Below are 23485 nucleotides of genomic sequence, written 5' to 3'. Positions count from 1 at the left end.
GACAGGCAAAGCTATTAACACTTCACCTTTCAAAGCCATCAGGTTGTATATATGTGTGTATATATATATTTATATATAGTGTAAGAAAAGCCACTGCAGAGCAGTGGTTGCAGCAGCACACTTGTGAATGCCGGATTCTACCTTTAGTGGTCGTTGACTACGTGCAACTCCAGACAAGTTACCTGACCCCTCTTGCTTTAGCAGATTTTTGTCTGAGTAGTTGAGGTAGTTATCTGTGGCACTGATGTCTACCTTTAAGAAGATTTCAACAGCAACATGTTTGTGTAATGTCTTTAGCACTTCAAGATGCTGGGCTGAAAGTTGCTGAAAGAGACAACTCACTGTTTTTATTTCAAGTAACTGCAGTTAAGTAATTTTCCTACAGTCAGTTAATATTTTTCTCACATTTTTTCTTCCCTTTGCCTCTCTACCCCCACTCTGGGGTTCACAGGCACAGCACTAGTTGTCCAGTGGGACCATGTCCATCTGCAGGATAATTACAACCTGGGCAGTTTCACTTTTCAGGCCACCCTTCTCAATGATGGGCGTATCATTTTCGGCTACAAAGAAGTAAGTTGAGTCTGAAAGTTATCATTTAAGTAGACAAATCACTTTATACTTGTTAGGAATTTCCCTCCATTTTTGGCAGATATTTTGAAAGTTCAGCTGTATAAGACCATTTTCACAGATTGCTTATAAGAAAATAACTTTTTATTGTGAAAGTGATGTTCATGTCCTGGACTTGAAAACCATCAACGTGTCTCAGATATGTACTGCTAGATTTCAGCTGGCCTTTTTTGGTTGGTTGTAAGTGTTGATTGTTTAGTAAATTCTTGATTGTTTAGTAAATTCTCTTTGACTTTGAAAGGTAGGGCAATTTGCTCAGTTAGTTTATCTAATTTGAGCCTATTTATAAAGACTCTAGCATCAATGGTTAATATTAAAGGTTACCTTGCTTCTGCATCTTCCATTTCTTGGCAACTGAAGTATTTCAAAGTCCATATATTAAATAAAAAATGAATGTCTGTATCTCTAATGGTTAGATTGAGGTAATTTGGCTGGTCTTCATAGCATCAATATATTGCTGTCTCTATTGGGACCCTGTGCATTTTCCGTCTTTCAGAATTTCAGTTGTTTTTTTCACTTTAGATGTTTATTTTACTTTAGATGAACCTTTTTTCTTGTTGCTAGACAACTGCTGAGGCTATACCTCCAGGTCAATTTCATGCAAATGAGCATCAAAAGGTAGATAAACTCAAGTCCACAGGGACAATAAACGCTTTCTTTCATTTTCTGCTTATTTTAATCTCAGTTTGGCCTGGAGAGCATGACTTTCTCTTGAATGTTTGTTATTCTCCTTATATAAATAATTGTTATCAGTGATATGTTTTATCCTTGACATTTTCCAGACTTGCGGAAATCTCGGTTTTCTTGTCTATCTACCACACATGGATTTGTGTGCCTTCAGGCTCAATTTTCATGCCTGTGTCAAAGCCATACACCTGAATGAAGCAGTAATACTCTGCCTTTCATTAAAAAACTAGTGAGGGTTTGGGTTATTCTACTAGCAACACTCATACCTTAAGATAAATGTCTTTTCACCTTGAAAACAGGATTGCTGGAGAATACTCTTACTGTATTATTTCTGTAGACACAAGAAACTTCCAGTATGCCCATGTATCTGGCTTCCCTTATCTTATAAAAGATGCGCTGATGCAAGGTCTTCTCTGGCTGTAAGATTGTTTCTGAATGTTATGTACAGGCTAGTAGTCTTAATCTATGGAAATGCACTTTATTAAAATTTTGATTCCAGCTTCAGACAAACCTTTTCCTGGTTAATACAATGTTGCCTGTACATTATCAAATGACTGTGCACAAAGGATTTTTATCTCCTGTTCTTGAAACCTTTGGAAAGGGAAATATATGATTCTGTGATTCTCTCTCTCTGTAAGAGGAGGCAGAAGTGAATGCACCTGATTAACTATGGCACTGATGTTCCTCCTATGTGTGATAGAAAATACTCCATTTTCAGAGTTTCTGAAAGCTGTTTGTTTCCTGAAAACTAAAATATTCCATAGTCTGCATGAATATTCTACCTGCATTATATATTCTTGGCATTTCTTTTGTCTGTTATTATCATCAAAAATATTAACATGGAAGTAGGATCTTTATTTTGTGAGGTGATCTGTTTATGCAATTTAAAATCCCAGATTAAGTTTCATGCAGTTTGGTCTTTAGTTAATATCTGTTGAGGAAACTGTCAATGAAAACACCTTATAAGTAGTATTGCATTTCTAATTATTTTGCAGAATACTCTGGCCCTTATCTTTGACTCGGGTACAGTAATTGCACCCTGTTTGCCATACTCAGAATAAGGTCAGAGGTTGTTTATTTAATCTTTTTTGATGAGTAAAATTATTACTAGTCACAGAGGAAGTGGAAAATAATAAAATTTTAGAGCTTTCTATTGGAAAATATTATCTAGATTACTGTTCCTAGCAAATAATGCAATTCAGCATGAATTCTAAGTATTTTCCTCCCTAGTCCTGAAGTATATAATCAGAAGTATGTATGTCAATGGCCCTGTTGCTAGCATAGATTTGGGAAGCTAGGGGCTTGTACAGTACAAGAGTTCAGATTGTCCGTGGTAGAACTAACACATTTTGGAATTATTCTAGCTAAAATCCATCCTCCAAACGTAATGCCATAAAACTCCTTGTTCAAGTATTTAACATGTCATCCTGTCATGACATATCTTGTCATTCATATGAGGAATTCAGAACACTAGCTATCCGCTTGCTGCCTGTGTATTGCTGTAGTTTTCAATAAATATTTTTGTCAACTACTATAAGCCTTCTGCCAAAAGGGTGTGTTTCCTAATAGGGCATCATATGGTAAAAGCTCATTTTATCCTGACATCTTGTTCAAAAGATTTCACTTACCAACTGCCACTCACTACACTAATTCCTGATAGATTGAAGTATTTTGTTCTGTACAATAGCTTATTTCCCCACACTATCAAAACAAGCATATGTATTTTCAAATGCAGATTTAATTATGCTGTAGCTTTTCAAGTTTTTTTTCTTGGGTTATGGATTACCTTCAACTTTGTATATTTCTTCTGTATGACTACTTGTTTGACACAGTCCGTATCTCAGTTTGAAGAGTTGGCTGTATTAACTTATGAGACCTCCTTATCTTGCACAAACACTTTCCTGCATATCCACACATATCCAAATTTTGAACTTCTTTTTAAAGTTATTGCCATTTTGCCAGCACACTTTATTGGTTACACACCTACTTGAACACGAATTCCAACTACATTTTGTGCCTGTAAAACTGATTCCTTTCTTCATCTGCTGTGTTTCTTACTAACTTCAAAGACAAATAGTCATTGCATTCTTCTCATCAATGTTTTTTCTGACTTGATTTTCAATAGCTGTAACAGGAATATCCTCCTTCTGAAAATCTTTCATGACAGTTTCTCTAATTGTTAATATAAACATTTTTTTCTACAGTATCCTGAGACTGTGAAAAATTCTCTTATTTTGTTTATACTTTCATGCTGGAGAAAGTTTATAGATTTGTTACTGAGTGCAGTCAGTCTTTTATTTTGAGGACAGTGGACAGAGAATCATAATTTCCCTTGGTAGTTTATTCCAGTGGTTAAAATCGTTCAGTCATAGACACATGCACCTTACTCTACTTTGAAGGTATCTGTGTGCAGCTTCCAGTTTCTGGTTACATCTTTCTGTGCTAAAAGAAAAATCTCTTTAGTTATTTCTCCCCATGGCTGTAATTGTTTATAATAATCAAGTAAGCTTTCCATTTTCTTTTTGAGAAAATCAAGTTCTTCAACTCTGTTAATAGCAATTGAGAACTGCAAGAGATTTAAATTATTTGTTATGACCTCTACCTTGCATTCTGTTCTCCAAGTTATAACTTCTCAATTTTTACAAGGTCTAACTTGGCTACTTGATCCACGCATTTCATTATTTTTACTCCACCAGTGTCACCCGCAGAACTGCTAAGCAGTAAATGTATGTTTCCTTCTCAGTCTTTAATAAAACTCTTGGATACTGTCTGATGCCAAGAGAAGCATAATATACTGTAAAGACATGCTGTCAATCTGAGCTGATACTTCAGTGATGGCTGCTGTTTGTGATCAGTCTAGTTAACTACATTAATATTGTATAAATGTTACTTGTCACTATGTAAAACACCTTACAAAATTATATAGCTATTACAACTATACAGCGATCAGCCAGACCTGCAGTCATCCCCAAAGAATGAAATCAAATTTGGTGACACCTATTTTCATAAAACTATATTGCCTGGCATCAGTGTTTCTGTTCTGCAATGCTAGACTGGTCTATAGGTATCTAAGTCCTTACTTCATTTTATATATATATTATATATATACATATGTATTATTTCTGCAAATAATATATATATATATTATTTCTCCAAACACTGACAAGTATCTGGCATTTTCTAAAATTTCTGTGACAAAGAAATTTCCCAAGACACGTTAAATATGATTTTCATCAGGCCAAAATTACCTTCAAATAGGTTGTAAAACAGTTTTCAGTTCTAGTTACCTGAGACAAGTTTTTAAGTGCTCATCCCAAGCTGAACTTTCAGTTTGTGTGTTTAATGGTAGACAAGTACTGCCTCCTCCTCCATGTCCTCCACATCTTCAGCTGGGAGGAATAAATTACTGAAAATTTCTGGCCCTTCTCTGTGTCATCACTATCAGTTGTTCCACCTCTGAGCTTTGAAGTAAATGCTGTTATATAAGATGCAAAGCAGACTGGGATAAAATAAAAATTAAAAACATTAATTTCAATCTTTAATAAGTCCTTACTCATATAATAGTGTATTGTATTACATACTTATTTAGGACTTTAAAGTTACACTGGCTAAAAGTTCATTCTACCAAAGCTGTAATTTTTGAGTTCAGTAGTTCAGCCACATCCTTCTGTTTTGTCTTCCAGATTCCTGTTGCTGTGACACAGATAAGTTCAACCAACCACCCAGTGAAAGTGGGACTCTCAGATGCATTTGTGGTTGTGCACAGGATCCAGCAAATTCCCAGTAAGTAGTGTGTAGTAGTGCTAATGGTTTGGAGGCTGAGAAACAAGTATAAGCTGATTTCATTAAGGATGATTAGCTGCACAACAAATCACTTAGCTAATTTCAGCTTGTTAATTTAACTGTAATTTTATTTGCTTGATAATTCCCAGTGTGGTTTTCTCTGTCATTGTTTCTTTTGAGCTGATGTACTAAGTAAATAAAACTAAATAACCAGAAAAATAAAGTAAAATTTAAGTGTCAACTTTCAGAGTTATTCTATAAGATACTGTATCCACAATATGTCTCTTTATTCATAGTAGGGAAGAAGCAATTTGCTCAGAAAAATTATCTGTATCCAAATGAAAATGAAAAGCATATCCAGGCCAGATGTTCTTCATGCTTTAAATTCTGAACATCAAATTCATATATTTTAGTGAGATGAAAAAAGAGGAAATGTTGTTATTAAATGCCATCTTGGACTCACATAATTTTGGCAACAGTAATTGAAGGTAATATTTAATTAAGTAAATCAAGTATGATTTCCTTAATGCTTTCTTTTAATGTGCTGTGTCCAGAACCATTTGAGATTTTGTAGCCATCAGAGAGTATGTTTACTTTCCAGGTGTGCTGTTTTCATTAGCACATTTGGACGCCTGTAGCTAGCTAGTGCTGTCCCCCAAGAGTCAGTACTGGGTTCAGTATTGTTCAACTTATTCATCAACGACCTGGACAATGGAACAGAGTGTTCACTCAGCAAGTCTGTTGATGACACAAAGCTCAGAGGAGTGGCTGATACACCAGAGGGCTGTGCTACCATTTAGAGGGACCTTGGCAGGCTGGAGAGATGGTCTGAGAGGAACCTCATGAAGTTCAACAAGGGCAAGTGCAGGGTCCTGGACCTAGGGAGGAATAATCCCAAGCACCACTACAGGGTGGGGGCTGGCCTGCTGGAGAGCAGCTCTGCAGAGAGAGACCTGGGAGTCCTAGTGGACAGCAGGCTGACCATGTGTCTACTGGAGCAAGTTCCGAGAAGGATCACTAAGATGGTAGAGGACTGAAGCACCTGTCATGTGAGGACAGGCTGAGAGAACTAGGCCTGTTTAGCCTGGAAAAGAGAAGGCTGAGGGGAGACCTCATAAATCTATATAAATGTCTGAGGGGAGGGTGTCGAGGGAGCCAACCACTTTTCAGTTGTGCCCAGTGACAGGACGAAAGGCAATGGGCACAAACTGAAGCACAGGAAATTCTGCCTGAATATGAGAGGGCACTTCTTTACTCTGAGGGTGACAGAGTACTGGAACAGGTTGCCCAGAGAGGTTGTGGAGTCTTCTTCTCTGGAGATATTCAAAACCCACCAGGATGCCATCCTGCGCAAGGTGCTTTAGGTGATCCTGCTTGGCAGGAGGGGTTGGACTGGATGATCTTCAGAGGTCCCTTCCAACCTTGGCCAGTCTGTGATTTGAGTGAATTTGCTAGGTACAATTTTTGATGATTCCCTAACAGCAGGGTGCAAATGAATGGAGCTGAATTTGAACCAGCTTCCAAGGGCCGAGTACAGGCATGTTCTCCTAAAGAGAACCTTGATAGAGGTGTAGCATAGATGAGGTTGACGCAGATCATCTTTAAGACAGCCTACAGATGGGGTTGATACTGAAGTTGCAAGTACCTTTGTCTCTCTCAATTCATCCTACCCCCTCTACATCAGATTTAAACTGTCTTTGATATTGGGAGGCATAAGTAATGACATGAGATTACCCTGCTCTGAGGAAAATGGAAAGTTTCAGTACCATCTGTTGCATGTTGTGAACTCACTGTAGTGTGAAGAAGGTTGGCGTGTCCGGAATTCACTGAACAGATCAGATCTTAGAAAAAATTTGGTTCAAAAGTATGTAAGAAGTGATCTGCCTAAGGCTGCATAGATTGCTTTTGAGTACTTAGGAAAAAATGATACTAGGCAACTGCTTTTATCCATTTGTGTGATATTCATAAGTGAACAATCTGAATATTTCTGTGAATTTTCAGCTTATAAAAGCTCCTCAGGTGAATTCAGGTAAAAATTGATTTGATTTGTGGGAATGGTTTGTGGGAATAGTCACACAGAAATTCAGTGCAAGGCATGTAAGTAGCAAACAGACTGTTTGTTAGCAGAACTCCATCGTTAAACAACACTAAAAGGACTTTTCTTAGGTTTACATATTTTGTAAAATTTATGATATATGCAAATATTTATTCTAGTTTGAATATTTCTTTCTGTAAAAATATTTCTGATATGCACTTTGTTTTACTACTAGTACATAATGTTGCATTTGATGAATATGTAGTTATTTACCTGTCTTCTGGTTTTAGTATTTCTGTCAACCTTCTTGTCACATTACACTATCTGTTAAGTGAAGTGACTCTAATTACCAGAAAATCTGTGTAGTGCTTCATCTTACTTTTTTTTTTATTATTATTAAGTTACATTAAGAAGTGCCAGATGAGAAAAGCAGAACATGGGTAAAGAATCTAAAACATGCCTCTACAAGAACTGTTTTAATAGCATTATTCCCACATTACTGTAATACACTCTGTTGCTCAACAACTCGTTCTGTGAATGGTGGTAATCTGTGATTATTTTGCTAGTTTACAACAAAAATACATTACATTACAGCAAAAATGTATTACAGCTAGTATTAATCAAGAGAACCATTGGTTTTCAGTAGATTTTCCTGAAGCCAAATTGTGGTTTCAGTGAAACAAGTTTATATTAGTAGGTACAGGCAACATAATAGCACCCTGACAGAATACCAAATAATGTTGGCCCATGGACAGCCAGTGTCACATGCTCTTTAAATATACATGTTCTTCCATTCCTGTTTTTCAGAGGTGTTGAGTCAATGATGGCAGTAATCTGTTACTGAAAAACTGATCTGATAGAACTGTTTTACTTTTAGTTAACTCTTTAAGACAATGGAAGGCTACAAACTGTTGTTTGTGTCTCCCAAAGGAAGGAAAAGATAGTATATCTATTAGTTCTTGCTTAACACTTTAACAACTTTTCCATCAAGTGGAATTCAATTTCCCTTTTATATTTATTCGTAGTTGGGGGGGGGGGGGGAACAAAAAACTGTTTCTGCGTGTTTGAGTTTTGTGAGCTACTTTTGTATGTGTCTTACATTTGAAAAGGAAAGATGCATCAAATGCAACACAAGTGTATTTGAACAAAAGCATCCTTTCAATTGATTACCTGGATAATATTTCTTGTTAGAATATATTGCTACTACTCTGACTATTAGAATCCCTACTAGAAAATGAAACCACTACTCTGACTTAGCAGTATAAGACTAAATCCACTTACTTTTAGACAAGTGAAAGCCAGTTGCGAGGTAAGTATTTTTCCCTTTCAAGACACTAGGGAGAAATACTTCCAAATGTCAGTTTAGCCTATCCTAAGGCACGTGTCTAAGATCACTGTGTTCAGTTGACCTTTGGATGTGCTTGTTGCTCACAACTGACAACCAAAGAAAACCTAGAATACCTTAGACTGAGTTATATATCAGAATAGATGTATATTAGATCAGGTAGAATTGTATAAAATGAGTATTATTGGCACTAATATCATGACTCTGTTTTTGTTACTTGAAAGACAGGAAGATTAAGGTTGCTTGGAGAGTTTCTTTCACTATGTCTTGGATCTGAAGTGATTCAATATTTTTCTTAATAATGGTAACAAGTAGAAGTATGTAGTAAGTTTTGCAACAAGCAGTTGTGACATATCAGGAATGTGATCATTGACATCAATGTTTTGAAAGCAAAAAATCTGATTTTGGAATAGAAACAGAATAAAAGTTGATAGGAAAAACGAGTGAGAGCTTATTATCACAATTCCTGCTATAGGGGAAAAATATGGTTATATCTGAAATGGCATAAAAGGGAAAAAAATCTAGGCGTACTAGTTAATCACATGATGGCAATAAATTACACATCTGATGAGATAAATGTGTGTGATACTAGGAGGTTTCAAGAAGATGTTTATAATTACAATGGAAATGGAGAGAAAGGGACAGTGGGACGAGTTTTTCTGAAATACTTACCAACATGATTCAGCTCCATAAACACATCTAGGTATGAAAGGAGTAAGAATAATTTATACAAAAAGACATTTCTAAAAACTGAAAAAAAAAAAAAAAAAAAAAAGATGTCAGGCAAAAGAGCATAGCGATGATTTGAAAATTAAAAGCCATTTCAAAATTTTAGATGGATAAATCCCTATTTAAAAAAATAATCCTAAAAAGAGTAATAAAGACAAGATTCAAACTCATTCTCAAATGGAGCTACATAATTTTATGAAATTATAAGGGTTCATATGATGGGGTCATTGTTGAGAAGAAGGAAAGTGATATCTTGCCTCCTTGATAGAAGTCACAGAAATAGAGATCTGAGAGTGCTGGGAGGACGGGGGTTAATAATTTCAATAAGGAACTACGGGAAAGAATAACAGTATTTATTGTGGTGCTTTGAGGCTATTGTTGGAATAAAGTGAGATGAAAAGCTCAAATTTGTAAGAGACAAGTTTTTGTTTTGGCAGGTTGTGGAACAAAGTTTGTATTTCGTTCCAGAAATGTATCTTGAACTTACTTTAAAACTTCAAAATGCCTTAGAATGGTATGGAGAATGGATGGAGAACAAAGGATGATAAATCATCTTGGATAGCCATCAATAAATATGTTTCCAAAGGGTTTGGAATTAATTTGAACCAGTGTAAGTGTCCAGAAGTCTGTCACAGACATAACAGAAAAATCCTTTTTACTTCAAAGGAAATTACATTTGTAGTTTCATGATAATGAAAGTGAGAGCTTTTTCTTTGCACAAAAATGAAGAACGTCTTTCTAGGTAAACTGAGGTAATAAACATTATCCATGTGTTTTTTCCATTGTTCAGCCTGCTGAAAGTCTCCTTACTAGAGTGCTTTCTTTTGAGACATAGTAAGTTGCTCAATGTTAGAGCACTAATCATTACAGACCTTAATCAAGAAGGTCTTCAACTATTATGGAGTTTTTCACATTTCCATTCTTTCCTGTCTGCAAAATAAAAAGGAATAGACATTCTGTCATTATCGACACGACTTCATGTCGTGAAAGTAAAAGACTTATGTGCAAAATTCTTTATTTAGCTTAATTCACTTCCTGTCACAAGGGTTATCTTTGGAAATTTAAACAATAGGCATTTGCAATTATAATTTTGCAACCTAGGTCACCACTGCTCAGTAGAATGTGTAGTTATGGTATGCTAGATTTTGCTAAACATAAAGACACTTTAAGCTTTTCTATTAATTATAAAATTAAACTTAATCGGTAATTCTGTTGTTTAAAGCACAGGGTGGTATAGTGAGCTATGTAGTGATTTCTTTCTGCTGAATTAAATAAGTTTCATTTATTTGTTTTCCATTGGTCCTGTGGTTTCATCATGGGCAGGAGAAAAAAAGTCCAAAAATATTTTTAATTTTTCAATGTGATAATATATATTTTTTTCAATTTTTATATCTTTATGTTCACGAATATATGAGCAGTTGCAGGCGGAACTGCTAGTAAAGCATGTCTTGTATTTACCTTTACAGTTGTTGGATTACGTATAAAGGTCTGCAAAGACTTGCTTTTCAAAAGCTCTTCTGACCATCTTTCCATCTTTAGTGCACTTTGTATGCTCAACATTCTAAATTTCAGTATAATAGTCAATATATAGTCTCAGTATAATAGTTCAGCATATAGCTGATTTTTTTTTTAAGTAAACTTGGAAGATTTACACTGTTTTATTACATTTTTTTTCAGACATGCCACCCAAAATATTAACAACATTTAAAAAAATAACTCTGAAATCAAAATTCTAAAGCCAGACAAACCGAATTCATTCTGAGGAAAAGGGAAAAAATATGTTTTTGATCAGCCATTTCATTTCAAAAATGCACTTTAATCAGGACTGAAAAGAGTGATCTTGAAGAATCAAAAGCAACATGAAATTTCTGAACTTTCTGAAATTGAGAACATTGAGAATTTCATGCCTGTTTTTATTAATATGCTTCTATATAGAAAGGCTCTACAGTAACACCCTTTTTATCTGTCCCTGAAAGAATATAGATACCTAAATTTTGTTGCCTTATATTTTAAGAGTTAGAGTATGGATTTAGAAGATTTTTGACAAGTGGCTTTCTGCCTATTTTCTATGTTTGCATTTTTATGTACTGTTGCTTATATATACAAATTATCCTTTTCAAGCCAGTATGATAATATGATATAATTTTGCGATAAAATATAGATGCAGATTTGGCAATATGCTTTATATATATATATGAACATACACATAACTCATATATAGATGCGTATGCTTTTGCATAGTCTGGAAGTGCTTTAGAATAAATGGTAATGTGTGAAGGGAAGAGGATTTTTGCCTGAAACCAAGGTTAGCAAGAAGAGGCCTAAATTCTGAGATTTATATAGCAGCAAAATGGAAAATTAGATCCATCAGTTTCAGATAAAAGTTTCAGCTTCTTCCAGATAATTCAAGGAAAGTGAGACAGGTTCTGGCCTTCTGCTTCTGATTTGTCTGATAAATTATAAGGACCACCTTATTTCTTTTCCTGAAAACACTTGTACATTAATTATTTTTCCTTTTATAAATATTTTTCCTTTTTATAAGACATTAAGAAGATTTAATGGACATTTTCCAGTTAGACAAGACCATGAATAGTGAAGGGATAGCAGCTTTACTTATTCTGTCAGCAAGCCTTGTCTTCTCCCTTTTCTTCAGCATCTTCACTGCATCAGGAACCTTGGCCCTGTCCCACTGCCACCACCTTTTCTTCCCTGTTCCCTTTAATTTCTCATCTTTTCTCAGCCATCTATGGAATTTCCTTCCTTGTCTTTCTTTAGGTCACCTATGGTGTCCTTTGCTTTCCTTTTGTGACTCACAAGATCTCTCTTTAATTTCACGACTATCTCTCTTCCCCTAGTCCTCCCTTTCCTTAAAGGTCACTGCAGTTCTCTCCTTTGTGTTTTTCCCTCTTGTCTTTCAACTAGCTTTCAGCTAGCTTTTTATTGTGCATGAAGAAAAAAAAAATGAAAACACATTAGTTGCAACCTAACTTTTTATTTTAACAAACCCTCCAGTAATCTTACCAAAACTGTGCATTATTTTCCATCAGAGCACAAAATATACTGATAAAATGAAAGGTCCTGCATGCCTTTTTTACCTCCGTCTTTACCAGTAAGACTGGCTTTCAGGAATCCAAAGTCCCAGAAACCAGGGCACAAGGCTGGAGCCAGGAATATGTACCCTTGGTGGAAGAGAATAAAGTTAGGGAATACTTAAGCAAAGTGGACATTCATAATCCATGGGCTAACATACTTCTCTTTATCTGCAGTGTTTTTTAGCATTGCCATGCACTAGATGAGATTAAAGTGTCTGTGACCTCAGTTTTTTTGGGAAGCCAGAAACTTAAGTCTTGCAAACCCTGCAGGGAATCTTCTAGGAAAGATTCAGAGTAAGCAAGGTTATAACACACCAGTGAGTACCACTACTGATGAAATAGAGTTCGGTTAAAGTGCTGGCACCCACAATTTTATGTATTTGCTTGTTTTTGTTTGGTTGTTTTTTTTTGTTTTGTTTTGTTTTGTTTTTGGGGGGTGGGGGGTAGGCAGAGACAGAATAATAAAGATTTCTGTGGAAACAAATTAGAGTCTTCAGCACTGGCGGGAGTTCATTTCAAACACATTTTCTGATCACGGATTTGGCAGGTGCTTATGTAGGTCTTACCATCCTGGGAGCACAGACCTCTCACTGCTGGCAAGAGATTTTCTCCACCCCAGCACAAGATTAACTTTGTCTTGAAAATCCTTTCTCTCCAGTGGGCTTGAAGGACACAGCTAAGTACAAGCCATTTTTTAGGGGAAATGTTTGGCACATCCCATTATCTGTCCAGTCAGAATTCTTTATCCAGTCAGAATAACTTTGTAGGTCATTCTAACTCAATTATAGGTACACTTCAAAAAGGGCTAAGCCTCAAATTTGAGTCAGCCTCAAATAAATGGCAGGAGGAAGTGCTTGACAATAGGCCTGCTTTGGAGCTAAGCAGAAATATGATTGTCAAGCCAGATCCTACCTACCTGTGTCTGGGAGCTTATGCAGTGAGGGAGGATAAAGAAACTGCTTCCCAAGCAGCAACCTTGGCCAGCTCAGGAGAGTTATCTCACCCAACCTCAGCACAGCTTTGCCATCCCCTGAGATTCTCCCTGCTTATTCCATCTGATACCAGTAGTTTGATGTTTCATGCAGTTTTTGTTTGTTTGTTTGTTTGTTTTATGCAGTGAGGGGTATTCTCAAACTTTTACAGGTTGGCCATTTGTCTTTTCCTAGAAAGCCTTGTACCCTTATGCCAAGAGGCACCTTAGGCTTGGGACCTTACATCATTTTTTCTCTTCCCTTAAGAATTAATATTTCTTATTTGGCTGATTTTAGTTGAGGTTCCATTTTCCATCTGAAAAATGCCTGCAACATCCTACCAGGAGACTGTGAAAATACTTATGTTTTGGTGCTATGTAGTTGCATACCAGCTGGGGAATTATTCAAGTTGCAGAAATACAGCCTTTATACCAAGCAGCAAGGTGTGTCTTATGCATACAAGCCTAGCAGCACAAAAAACCATCAAAGACTGAGTTTGTGGCAGTCTTTATTTCCTTTTCTTCTGTTGCATATAGACTCATACCAGATTAAACAGAGTAACCTGTTAATCCTTTGTACATAAACTCTTATTCCTCTCTGGCATAATCAGTGACCACAGAGGTCACTGATTATATTTAGCATTGATTTCACTTGAAGTTTAGTAGACCTTCAAAAAGAACATAATTGGCAAATTATTTTGAATCCAAGACATCAGGAAAACATTATTATTTTGTTAGATAGGCAATAATAGTGTGCAATTTTAATTCACAAATGTGCTAGTTTGCCAGTCTGCATCACAGCCAGACACTTAAAATCTGAAATACTGAAAATAAATGATAGGATAGTGATCTGGAAACCAGTGTTTATGTGTTTTTTTCACACTTATCCTGTTCTTAGGTCCTACAGTTTTCTATGTATTCAAAGCCCATAGGAACAGTGCATTGACTGTATTGAATTTCTGCTTTCAGAAACTTGGGTGCAGTTAGCTTGTGTAAACATTATGTATTACAATGCCTGTTTAGGAAGACTTGTATTCTTTAATTTTATAATATGAAAAAAATGTTTTGGTGCATTTAGATATGAGCTACTTGTAGCTAACAAATTTGATAAAACAATGAATTTGGTTTTGTTTGCACATCTTGACTACAACTGACAAAGTGAGCATATAAAGCATTTCTCTTAAGTATGTAAGCTGAAAAATATCTTAGGAAAGTAAGCATCTGAAATATACCCTAAAATGCCTGACAGTATGCTCAGAATTTCTACCTAAATGAACAAATAAGATGCTTGAGAGCTCACTCAGCAATTTTGTAATACTTTACCAGGAATAGGTACCTATTTAGTCAGCACTGATGATTTCTCAAGTGGAAAAAAAAAAAAAAAAAAAAAAAATTATAGTTTTAGCATGTTCCTCCAAAATATGTAAAGTTAAAAACTTATCCTTGATGAAAATTGGTGCCAAGTACACCCAAGGCACAGTGAGCAATCACTGCATCCACTATTTTTCACATTCTACAGACTACAAAATAATAAAGTATGATTATTTTTTTTCCTGGTAGATGTCCGTAGAAGAACAATTTATGAATACCACAGGGTGGAACTGCAGATGTCAAAGATCACCAACCTGTCAGCTGTTGAAATGATACCTCTTCCAAGTAAGTAAAAAGAAAAAAAAAAAAGGGGGGGGGGGGGGTAGAAGCCAGATCTTTGGGCAACCTCGTTTACAACACACACACAATTTAAAGTATTTTGTTTTATCTGTGAACTTGGAGTTATGGACAGATTCAGTTATCATCTCTCAAATTTATTCCCATCTGGATGATGCATTATCTAATACACCCTCATGTATCACAAGTTAGTTTATAGGCATATAGCTCACAGTATGTTATGAAAGAAATCTGTGTCAAATCATTTTTTTCAGAAGAATGCTTATATTTGTTTCCTCAAGAAAAACTAACATTTTTTCATGCTTGCAAGGCAAACACAAATACTGCTGTGTACTGTGCATCCCTTCTCAAAGGAACATCCCCAAACACATTTTGCAATTCATCTATTTTTTTTTGTCCAAGGTAAAACTACATTGTTTAGAAATATCTGGGTTTAAATCACCAGTTATATATAGTATTGTGAAAAAATAAAAATAAAAAAAAAATGAAACAGCCTTTTTCCATTTTTTCTAATCCAGTTATAGTCGTTACAGTCCTTGCACACTTTCCTCCTGGCAGTCTTACAATCTGTGTAGGTCTGAACGTTAACAACACCCAGGAACTCTGGAGCCAGAGAACAAAGATTTAAGGAAATACTTAATGATATGCAGAAAGATATATTAAAAAAAAAAAAAAAAAAAAGGCAATGAAACTGAAAGAGCTGTTGTAGAAATGAGGTTACATTTACAAATGGAATATAAATGAAATCCTACAAATAAAATGTACCCCTGTGCATATGGTTGTGCACTGCATTGTAATAGGTTGGGTTTAGCGTGTTATTTTGATCATCTTAGAACCTACTCATTCCCAAAATATACATCTGAAGATGTATCCTTTTCTTATACCTTTTGTGAGACTAATGTAGTAATTTTTGTTTATTTATCTGCTTCCTAGCTTGTCTCCAGTTTAACAGCTGTGGTCCTTGTATCACTGCCCAGATTGGCTTCAACTGCAGCTGGTGCAGTAAACTCCAAAGGTAAAGAAAAATATTTTTTTTATTTTTTTTTTTGATATGGGTATACAGATGTGATCAAAGGATATCCAAAAATATTTCCAATAAGTTACTCAGTACAAGGGGATGTTAAGTTTTATATACATGCATTCACATGGATATATATCTCACTTGTGATCACTAGCCACACATCATTGTCCCGTTTCATTTCAGCAAATAAATTAAGCAACAAAGGTCAAAGCAGTTGTCTTAGAAGTTAAGTCCTTGTTCCTTATTTCCTTAACCCCACTTTAAAATTCTTTTGAAGAACTCCACAATAAAATTCATGTTGACTACCTGTATCCATTGTTTAATCAAAAATAATTTAACCACAAAGAGGTATGGGATGGCAATGTAACTATAAATACATGCTTGTTCTCTTCACAGTAGGGAGACTGACACATCCAGAGACTCAGATCCTTTTCTCTTTTAACTTATCATGCTTAGTGGTCACACTGGGTCTCCTCAGCCAAATTTCTCCTCACTGCCAAATTTTATGACAAGGTGACCCACTTGATGAGGGAAAGGCTGTGGATTTGGTCTACCTAGACTTTAGTAAAGCTTTTGGCACTGTTTCCCACCTCATTCTCCTGGATAAACTGGCTGTTCGTGGCTTGGTCAAGTGTATGCTTCACGGGGTAAAAAGGCACAAATTGAGGTAAATGGAGTTAAATCCAGTTGGAAGCTGGTCACTAGAGGTGTCCCTCAGGGCTCAGTACTGGAGACAGTTCTCTTCAACATCTATATCAATGATCTGGATGAGGGTATCAAGTGAATCCTCAGTTTGTAAATGACACCAAGTTAGGTGCGAGTTATCTGCCCGAAGGTAGGAGGGTTCTGCAGAAGGATCTGGGTAGGTGGAACAGTGGGATGTGGTCAACAAGGCTAAGTGCTGGGTCCTTCACTTGAGGCACAATAACCTTATGCAGCGCTCCAGGCTGGGGGAAGAGTGGCTGGATAGTTGCACAGTGGAAAAGGACCTGGAAGTATATATACTGGCTAAATATGAGCCAATAACTGGCTAAATATGAGCCAGCAGAGTGCTCAGGTGGGCAAAAAAAGCCAACATCATCCTCGATAGTATCAGTAGTGTGGCCAGCAGGACTAGGAGAGTGACTGTTCCTCTGTACTCAGGTCTGGTGAGGCCACACCTCGATTACACCTGTGTTCAGCTTTGGGCCCCACACTACAAGGACACTGAGGTACTTGAGCATGCCAAGAGAAGGGCAGTGAAGCTCATGAAGGGTCTAGAGGACAAGTCTCATGAGGAGCAGATGAGGCAGATGGGGTTATTTGGCCTAGAGAAAAGGAGGCTCAGGGGAGACCGTATCATTCTCTGAGGTTACCTTAAAGGAGGTTGTAGCAAGGTGGGGTTTGATCTCTTCTCCCAGGCAATGGGACAAGAGGAAATGGCCTCAAGTTGCACAAGGAGAGATTTTGGTTGGGTATTAGGAGAAATTTCTTTACTGAAAGGGTTGTGCTGCATTGGAACAGGCTTCCCAGGGAAATAGTCGGATCACCGTCCCTTGCGGTATTTAAAAGATCTGTAATGTGGTGTTTAGTGGTATAGGTTAGTGGTAGACTTGGTAGTCCTAGGTTAATGGTTAGACATGATGATCTTAGAGCTCTTTTCCAACCTAAATGACTCTATGATTCACAAGGACAGTCAAGTCAGTTGTACAAATGATTTAGACTGTGGAGAAGCTGGAGCAAAGACAGTAAAATGGAAATTCTGCAGCTGTAGCCTTTACAAAAAGTTACTGACTTTCATTGATCTTCATGAAATGAATCTTCATAGCATACATTTATTTAACACTGGTTCTCTGACACAAAATGCAGTATCATAATGGCTATGTATCATTGTGTTTTTCAACCCCAGTGACTAGGTTCAGAAATCTTATGTGTAAAGTGGATGCATAATGAAAGGGGAAAAAGGGTATTAGCATTCTAAAATAGTGTAATGATTTGATACCATGTTGAAGAACTGAAAAATAGATGATGAACAAGATATGATATTAAGAACTTGGGGTCACTTTTATTATGTTTTTTTTTAAGCTTCAGCTCTCACAATAAGTAATTTGATTAGTCACTCTTGTTCTCACTGTTTTGCAAAAAGCTCTTTTGTGTGAAATTGAAGCTGAAGTTGAAAAACATATCAAACATCTTCAAGAATAAGGATAGTTGTAGAGAACCTTTCCAAGCAAGCATGAACAGATCTTGTTTACCTTAGCCAATTTCTTACTTTCATGCGTTGCTTGGTTCTCCTTCTATTAATAAATGTTGTAGCACTTAGAAGAGTCTGTTACTTTGTAGCCAGTGTTCTCATTTCAGTTTAGATAAATTTATTTATAGCAAGTAAAATTTGAAGAGATGATAAGCTTCAGACCTCTTATGAAGATCTGGCAAACCCTGAGATCCTTTGTTTTATTCTGTAGTTTCTGAAGAACTGATTTTCCCAAGTTCTGGAATTATGGTTTTGTTCACTGAGGCACAAATTCACTGTGGAGAACAGAAAGGGTTTCATACTTCACCATTATCAGGATGCAATACCAAGCATGTAGTTGCACTGTTTCCCTCCATGTATTCAGATGAATTCGTGGCTACCCATTCATAATTGGCAAGATGCAATTTGCTCCTGAAAAACATAAAGTCTCAACACATCTATTTCTATTCAATTAAAGTCCACATGAAAAAAAGTCTTGCTCTTTTTTCCCTGTGAAGATCACACAGCAATCAAAGATGAACCTACTGTGAAGCACTCTTGCTCTTTTTCCCAAAAACAGTCATCTCCACACTGCAGCACTGTTGTACCTTTGATGATATGCAGCAGATAGACTGAACAGCTTTATTGGTTTTAATTATACCATTACTAACTGTATTGAGACTGTAATTTCATGCAGGCGGTGTTCAGACATCATTTGACCAGCAGCAAAAGCAGGATCTGGAATTAATTCCTTTTTAATAATAATAATAATGATTTTTTTAAAAAAATTAAAATAATAATAATAAAGTATAGATCCAAAAAAGCAAACTAAGATCATGCATCTGCACAGAAATTGTAGTAGTTTATAAACAGTCATACTGTCTAATTTGTTTCTGTAAAGATGAGTGATAGTCAGCTGAGCTTAAGCAAATGCAGGAATGTGTATAGAATCGTAAAATAATTCATATTGGAAGAACCTGCTAGAGATCATCCAGTCCAACCACCTGCTCAAATCTGAGCTGTGAGCTCAGAGCAGTTTGCTCAATACTTGAATTAGCTGGATCTTGAAAACCTTCAAGGATGATCCTCTGAACACCTTATTTTTATAATAGATTTTACACCTTATTTTTAAAACTCGTATTTTCTACACTAATATGGCTGTGGAAACAATGCCTGTCTCAGGCCCTGTTGCCTTTCTTGTCCCTCTTCAGCTTCTGAAAAAAGAGCAACTTATTTCAACTAATTCAGTTCCACAGAGAAACAGATCTGAAATAATAAGTGGAAGCAAAGTTTGTGAAAAGGGGCAACTTGCTTCCCAAAATTTGAAAATTGAGCAACATTTTAGTTAGGGTATATTACAGTCTAGGTTTGTTGTGATGAAAATTCATTCAGCTTTGATAATTTTGTGATTCCTACAATACTCTCACCTGCATTCTTGTCCAGTGCCTCTCTTCTGTTATCTTGCTGTTCCTCAGCATGTTCTTTCACCTTACGTACATATAGAAGAAACTTTATTTCATTGCTCAGTTTAGATGTCTGGACCACTACAAAGTGCTCAGTCATTTATTTCAGTGACACATTGTTTTTACTCCCCTCACAAATAAATTCACTATGTTAAAGTATTCTTTTTGCATGTGATAAAGGAACTGTGTCAAAATAATACCTATCTATTCTAGTTAAAAGTCATAACGAATGGAAAGCTTTGAGTTCCTTCATCACAGTGGTTCTGCTTTTCCTGTTACTGCTCCTCAGTTACCAGCCTAGATTAAATCACCCTAGACTTTTATTTTCTGTTGTGATAAACATTGTTCTTCTGCAGCTGAATAAAATCTACTTGGAAAAACAAGGGCAAAGCACCACACAAAGTATCAGCTTAGACATTTCAGAAGAGCCTAGTGAAGAAAGAATATTAATATTTACACTTTACAGTGAGTACTCAGATGGGTTTTTGAATAAGCAGAAGTGAATGTTTAGGAGTAATGCCCAAGTAGTGCTTCTGGGCTGCTGAGTAGGGAATGATGTAGCTGGTTGGACACATTGGTCTGGGAAGTGAGAAACCAAACGCTCTCTTGGCTTATAGGCAAAGCCCAGAGGGAAAGGCAACTAGCCTTTGGTGCAAAAGCCTGAAGAAGGTGTTGAACATGGTACTGGCAGGCTCCAGCGTGGCAGTATTCTACTAATTGATCCAGTGGTCTACTTTCTGCAGCAGGAGAGGGCTGGCTTGCCAGTGAGGAGACTGACAGAGTTATGATGCTCATATATGAGACTGTAACAGATGGTGATGGTCCTCCTGTGGAGCTGCAGTAGTGTTTTGGTACTCTAAAAAGAGAATTCACAAAGAAGATAGGCTTCTAAGTGGAGAACAAGCAAGCATGTATCCATTGGGAAACATCTCTTTACTGATTCTACAACCCTTTTTCTCAACAAGTTATGATCCCATTTATCCAAAGCAACTGTGCTACTGAGAACAGCAGCTTGTACTTTTTTTTTTTTTTTCTTAGCATAAAATTTAAACCACATATTGAATAATTCACACAATAAAGTACAGTTGTTGGAAAAATAGAAAATGTTCATAAAACCAATATCTAAACAAGGAAAATTGACCAGCACAGTCATTGTAGAATAACTGCACTCTCCCATGTGGGCAATATGTATCGAAGTGAATATGTATTGAAGTGAAAATAACTTTATTCTGCAACACAGTGGATTGTTTCCTACCTGTAACTTCAGTCCAGCTGCAGTGCCTGCTCTTCAATCTTTAGAGGTATAGGTTATCCTTAAAGGAAATTCAGAGCAAAATCCTCTATTCCTGTCACTCTCTACAAGCTTGAATCATGCTTTTACTTTTCATAGGGGATCATCAAATTACCTACTCTGAAATCTAACATAAAGTATGTCATGTAGTTCCACCATAACTGAAGAAAAGGTACTTCATTTTCAGATGACTTCAGCAGATGGAGAATCCTCCAAGAAGATATTTTTTTTTGAACCATGTAGAAGAAGGAGAACTATTCCATACACAAAAGAAACCAAATATAAATATGGAAGATAAGATGTAACTTTCTGCTGGATCTGTGTTTATAAAACAGTAGAAAAAATTAACATTTGTCTCATATCACCTGTGGCTGAAACTTGGGTTATTTTTACTCCTTTATCTCTAACGGCCCAGCATGTAGAAACTGAATGAATTCATTAATGTTAGATCTGTTTCCATGACTCTGAGCATATGCACAATTTCCAAATTTTCCTGCAATCTTAAGACAATCTTGAATTAAAAACATGAGGAAATCCCATTTCTGATATATTTCCTGTTAATGCTTAATCCTGAATGCTAAAAACAGCAGTGGTTCTGTAAACCAAAATGTTACTGCTTTTCTTTGTGAAATGTGTTCTGAGCAAAGCGAAAAATCACAAATATCAGGAAATAGCAATAGTGAGATTTGTTTCAATATTTCTAAACTTTTTAATGTCAATCACTGCTCCCATCTAAGCAGAAAATAAAGAAGTAAGTTATTTTGTATTCTGTACTGAATACCTGGAAAGTATGGAAGGTAAAATCTTTAGGCACTTGCCGTTCTTAAGAAAACAGTTGAAATAAGAAGTGACAGTTTTCCACAGTGGCCTTTGGTAATAGAAAATTAAAAAATGGTTGCCTTTTTTTTTTTTTTTTCTGAACCTCTAGGAAAGCTTGAAATGTTTTGTTTATTTATTCTTATTTTAGGAAGACATTGGAAACGTTAACTTTTAAATCTGAGTTTATACCTGGAAATCTTTAATATTAGGGAAAAAAAAATAAAAATAAAAAATAAAACACCTCTTGAATCAAGTATTGTAATATAATTGATAATCTTATGTAAACTAAAGTATTTATTGGTAAAGTACTATCTGTATAGAATTACAATAATAGCACAAAAAAAAAATAATATACAATCTGACTACATGAAACACCTGATTTAGAAAAAAATCATTGAATATAAATAAGAATCACTGAGTGTTTCTGTCCACATAGCTTACTGTTAAATATCTACCTTCTTCTCATCTTTATTTGATAGCTGGCATTGTATCCAAGGTTGTAGATTCCATTATGGAGCAGGGAAAGGCAATGGACAAGATCAAAACTAAAAATACTCATCGGATGAGAAAACAGATGTATTATCTTAATCATGCAGTGAACATGTAATAAATATATTTTGTTATTATGTGCTTTGGTCTAAGCCCCTTAGGTTATTTTACCAAAACTATAAAGCTCTTTAATAACAAATAAACAAAAAATGAAATCTAGAAGTTTTTAACTTAGATGTTATAAACACAGTCTTCAAAAGTTCTGGCACTTATTATGCAATGAAATTATAGTGAAAGCTTAAAACTGAAATTACTGTTGGTCTCATGGATAAAGTAACTATCCTGGACATTGCAGTGGAAGGTCTCAAAACACTTTGTACTATGCAGGGAAGGAGGTTTTACTTCATCAGCATGAAAAATCTTTCTACTCCTGTCTCTATTTTCTTGTGCTACCATTTAGAGAGTTCAAGTTTCATTCAAATGCTCACTTTCAAATAATTTCTGTTTTAAAACATTTGAGGGTTTAATTTTCCTTGTTTGTTTGCTTCAGGGTTCCGTATTTCAATTCTAAATTAAAAGATGGGGAGAAGACTTGCTGATTATTATTCAAGCTGGTTTTATTCCATCACCATTTAACTGACAGTACCATGCTGTTATTGCAAAATTGTCCACAGTATTAGCCATCAAATTACAGAAGAAAAAAAAATGTGTATGGATTAAGTAAACCACCAGAGGGAGCATATATAATCCAATCAGTGTAATAGATTCATATACAAATGACAGGGAAAATCTCATTTTAAATGCTTTAGAAGGGCTAGAGATTTAAAATATAGTGTGTTCTGTAAAATGTATTCCACTCTATCAGTGTATATAACTTCATGAATTTGCTGATTATACTGCTGCTTCAGGCAAAGTGAAAGAAATGTGCCCAGACTATCTGTCTCTAGAATTTGTATTCTACCAACAGCACTTCTCTATGCTGGAGTGGTTTTCTATGAAAATACGTCAGAGTCCTAACACTTGTGTCTTAACAAGTGGTTTGTTGAATTAGATCAAATCTAGCCCATTATAAATGAGAAGTAATGTCAGTACTATTTTTCTAACTTGAATGCTGTTTCTTTCCTGATTACGGAGCAGACAGAAATTCCCTGTAGAAATTCTGGCCCTCTGTCAGATTCTGCTCTGTTTAAAATGTCATGTATTTTTCTTCTATTTTAAAAGTTGTGTTGAGACAGCAATAAGTCATTTTTATCA

The 23485-nt window shown here is 35.8% G+C and overlaps 1 protein-coding gene across 2 annotated transcripts in view; it reads left to right on the top strand.

Moving 5' to 3' along the window:
* Positions 1 to 23485, top strand: part of PLXDC2 (plexin domain containing 2) — a 276657-nt gene that overhangs the window by 211203 nt on the left and 41969 nt on the right. For both annotated transcript variants that reach the window (XM_035319312.1, XM_035319311.1), the window contains 4 exons: positions 452 to 570; positions 4998 to 5097; positions 14829 to 14924; positions 15870 to 15951. In XM_035319312.1, the coding sequence (XP_035175203.1) occupies positions 452 to 570; positions 4998 to 5097; positions 14829 to 14924; positions 15870 to 15951 (397 nt within the window). The remainder of the gene's footprint in view (positions 1 to 451; positions 571 to 4997; positions 5098 to 14828; positions 14925 to 15869; positions 15952 to 23485) is intronic.

This window comes from Oxyura jamaicensis, chromosome 2 (assembly GCF_011077185.1).
Source record: "Oxyura jamaicensis isolate SHBP4307 breed ruddy duck chromosome 2, BPBGC_Ojam_1.0, whole genome shotgun sequence".
In the NCBI taxonomy this organism is placed as follows: Eukaryota; Metazoa; Chordata; class Aves; order Anseriformes; family Anatidae; genus Oxyura; species Oxyura jamaicensis.
This window is presented reverse-complemented; position numbering and strand designations above follow the sequence as displayed.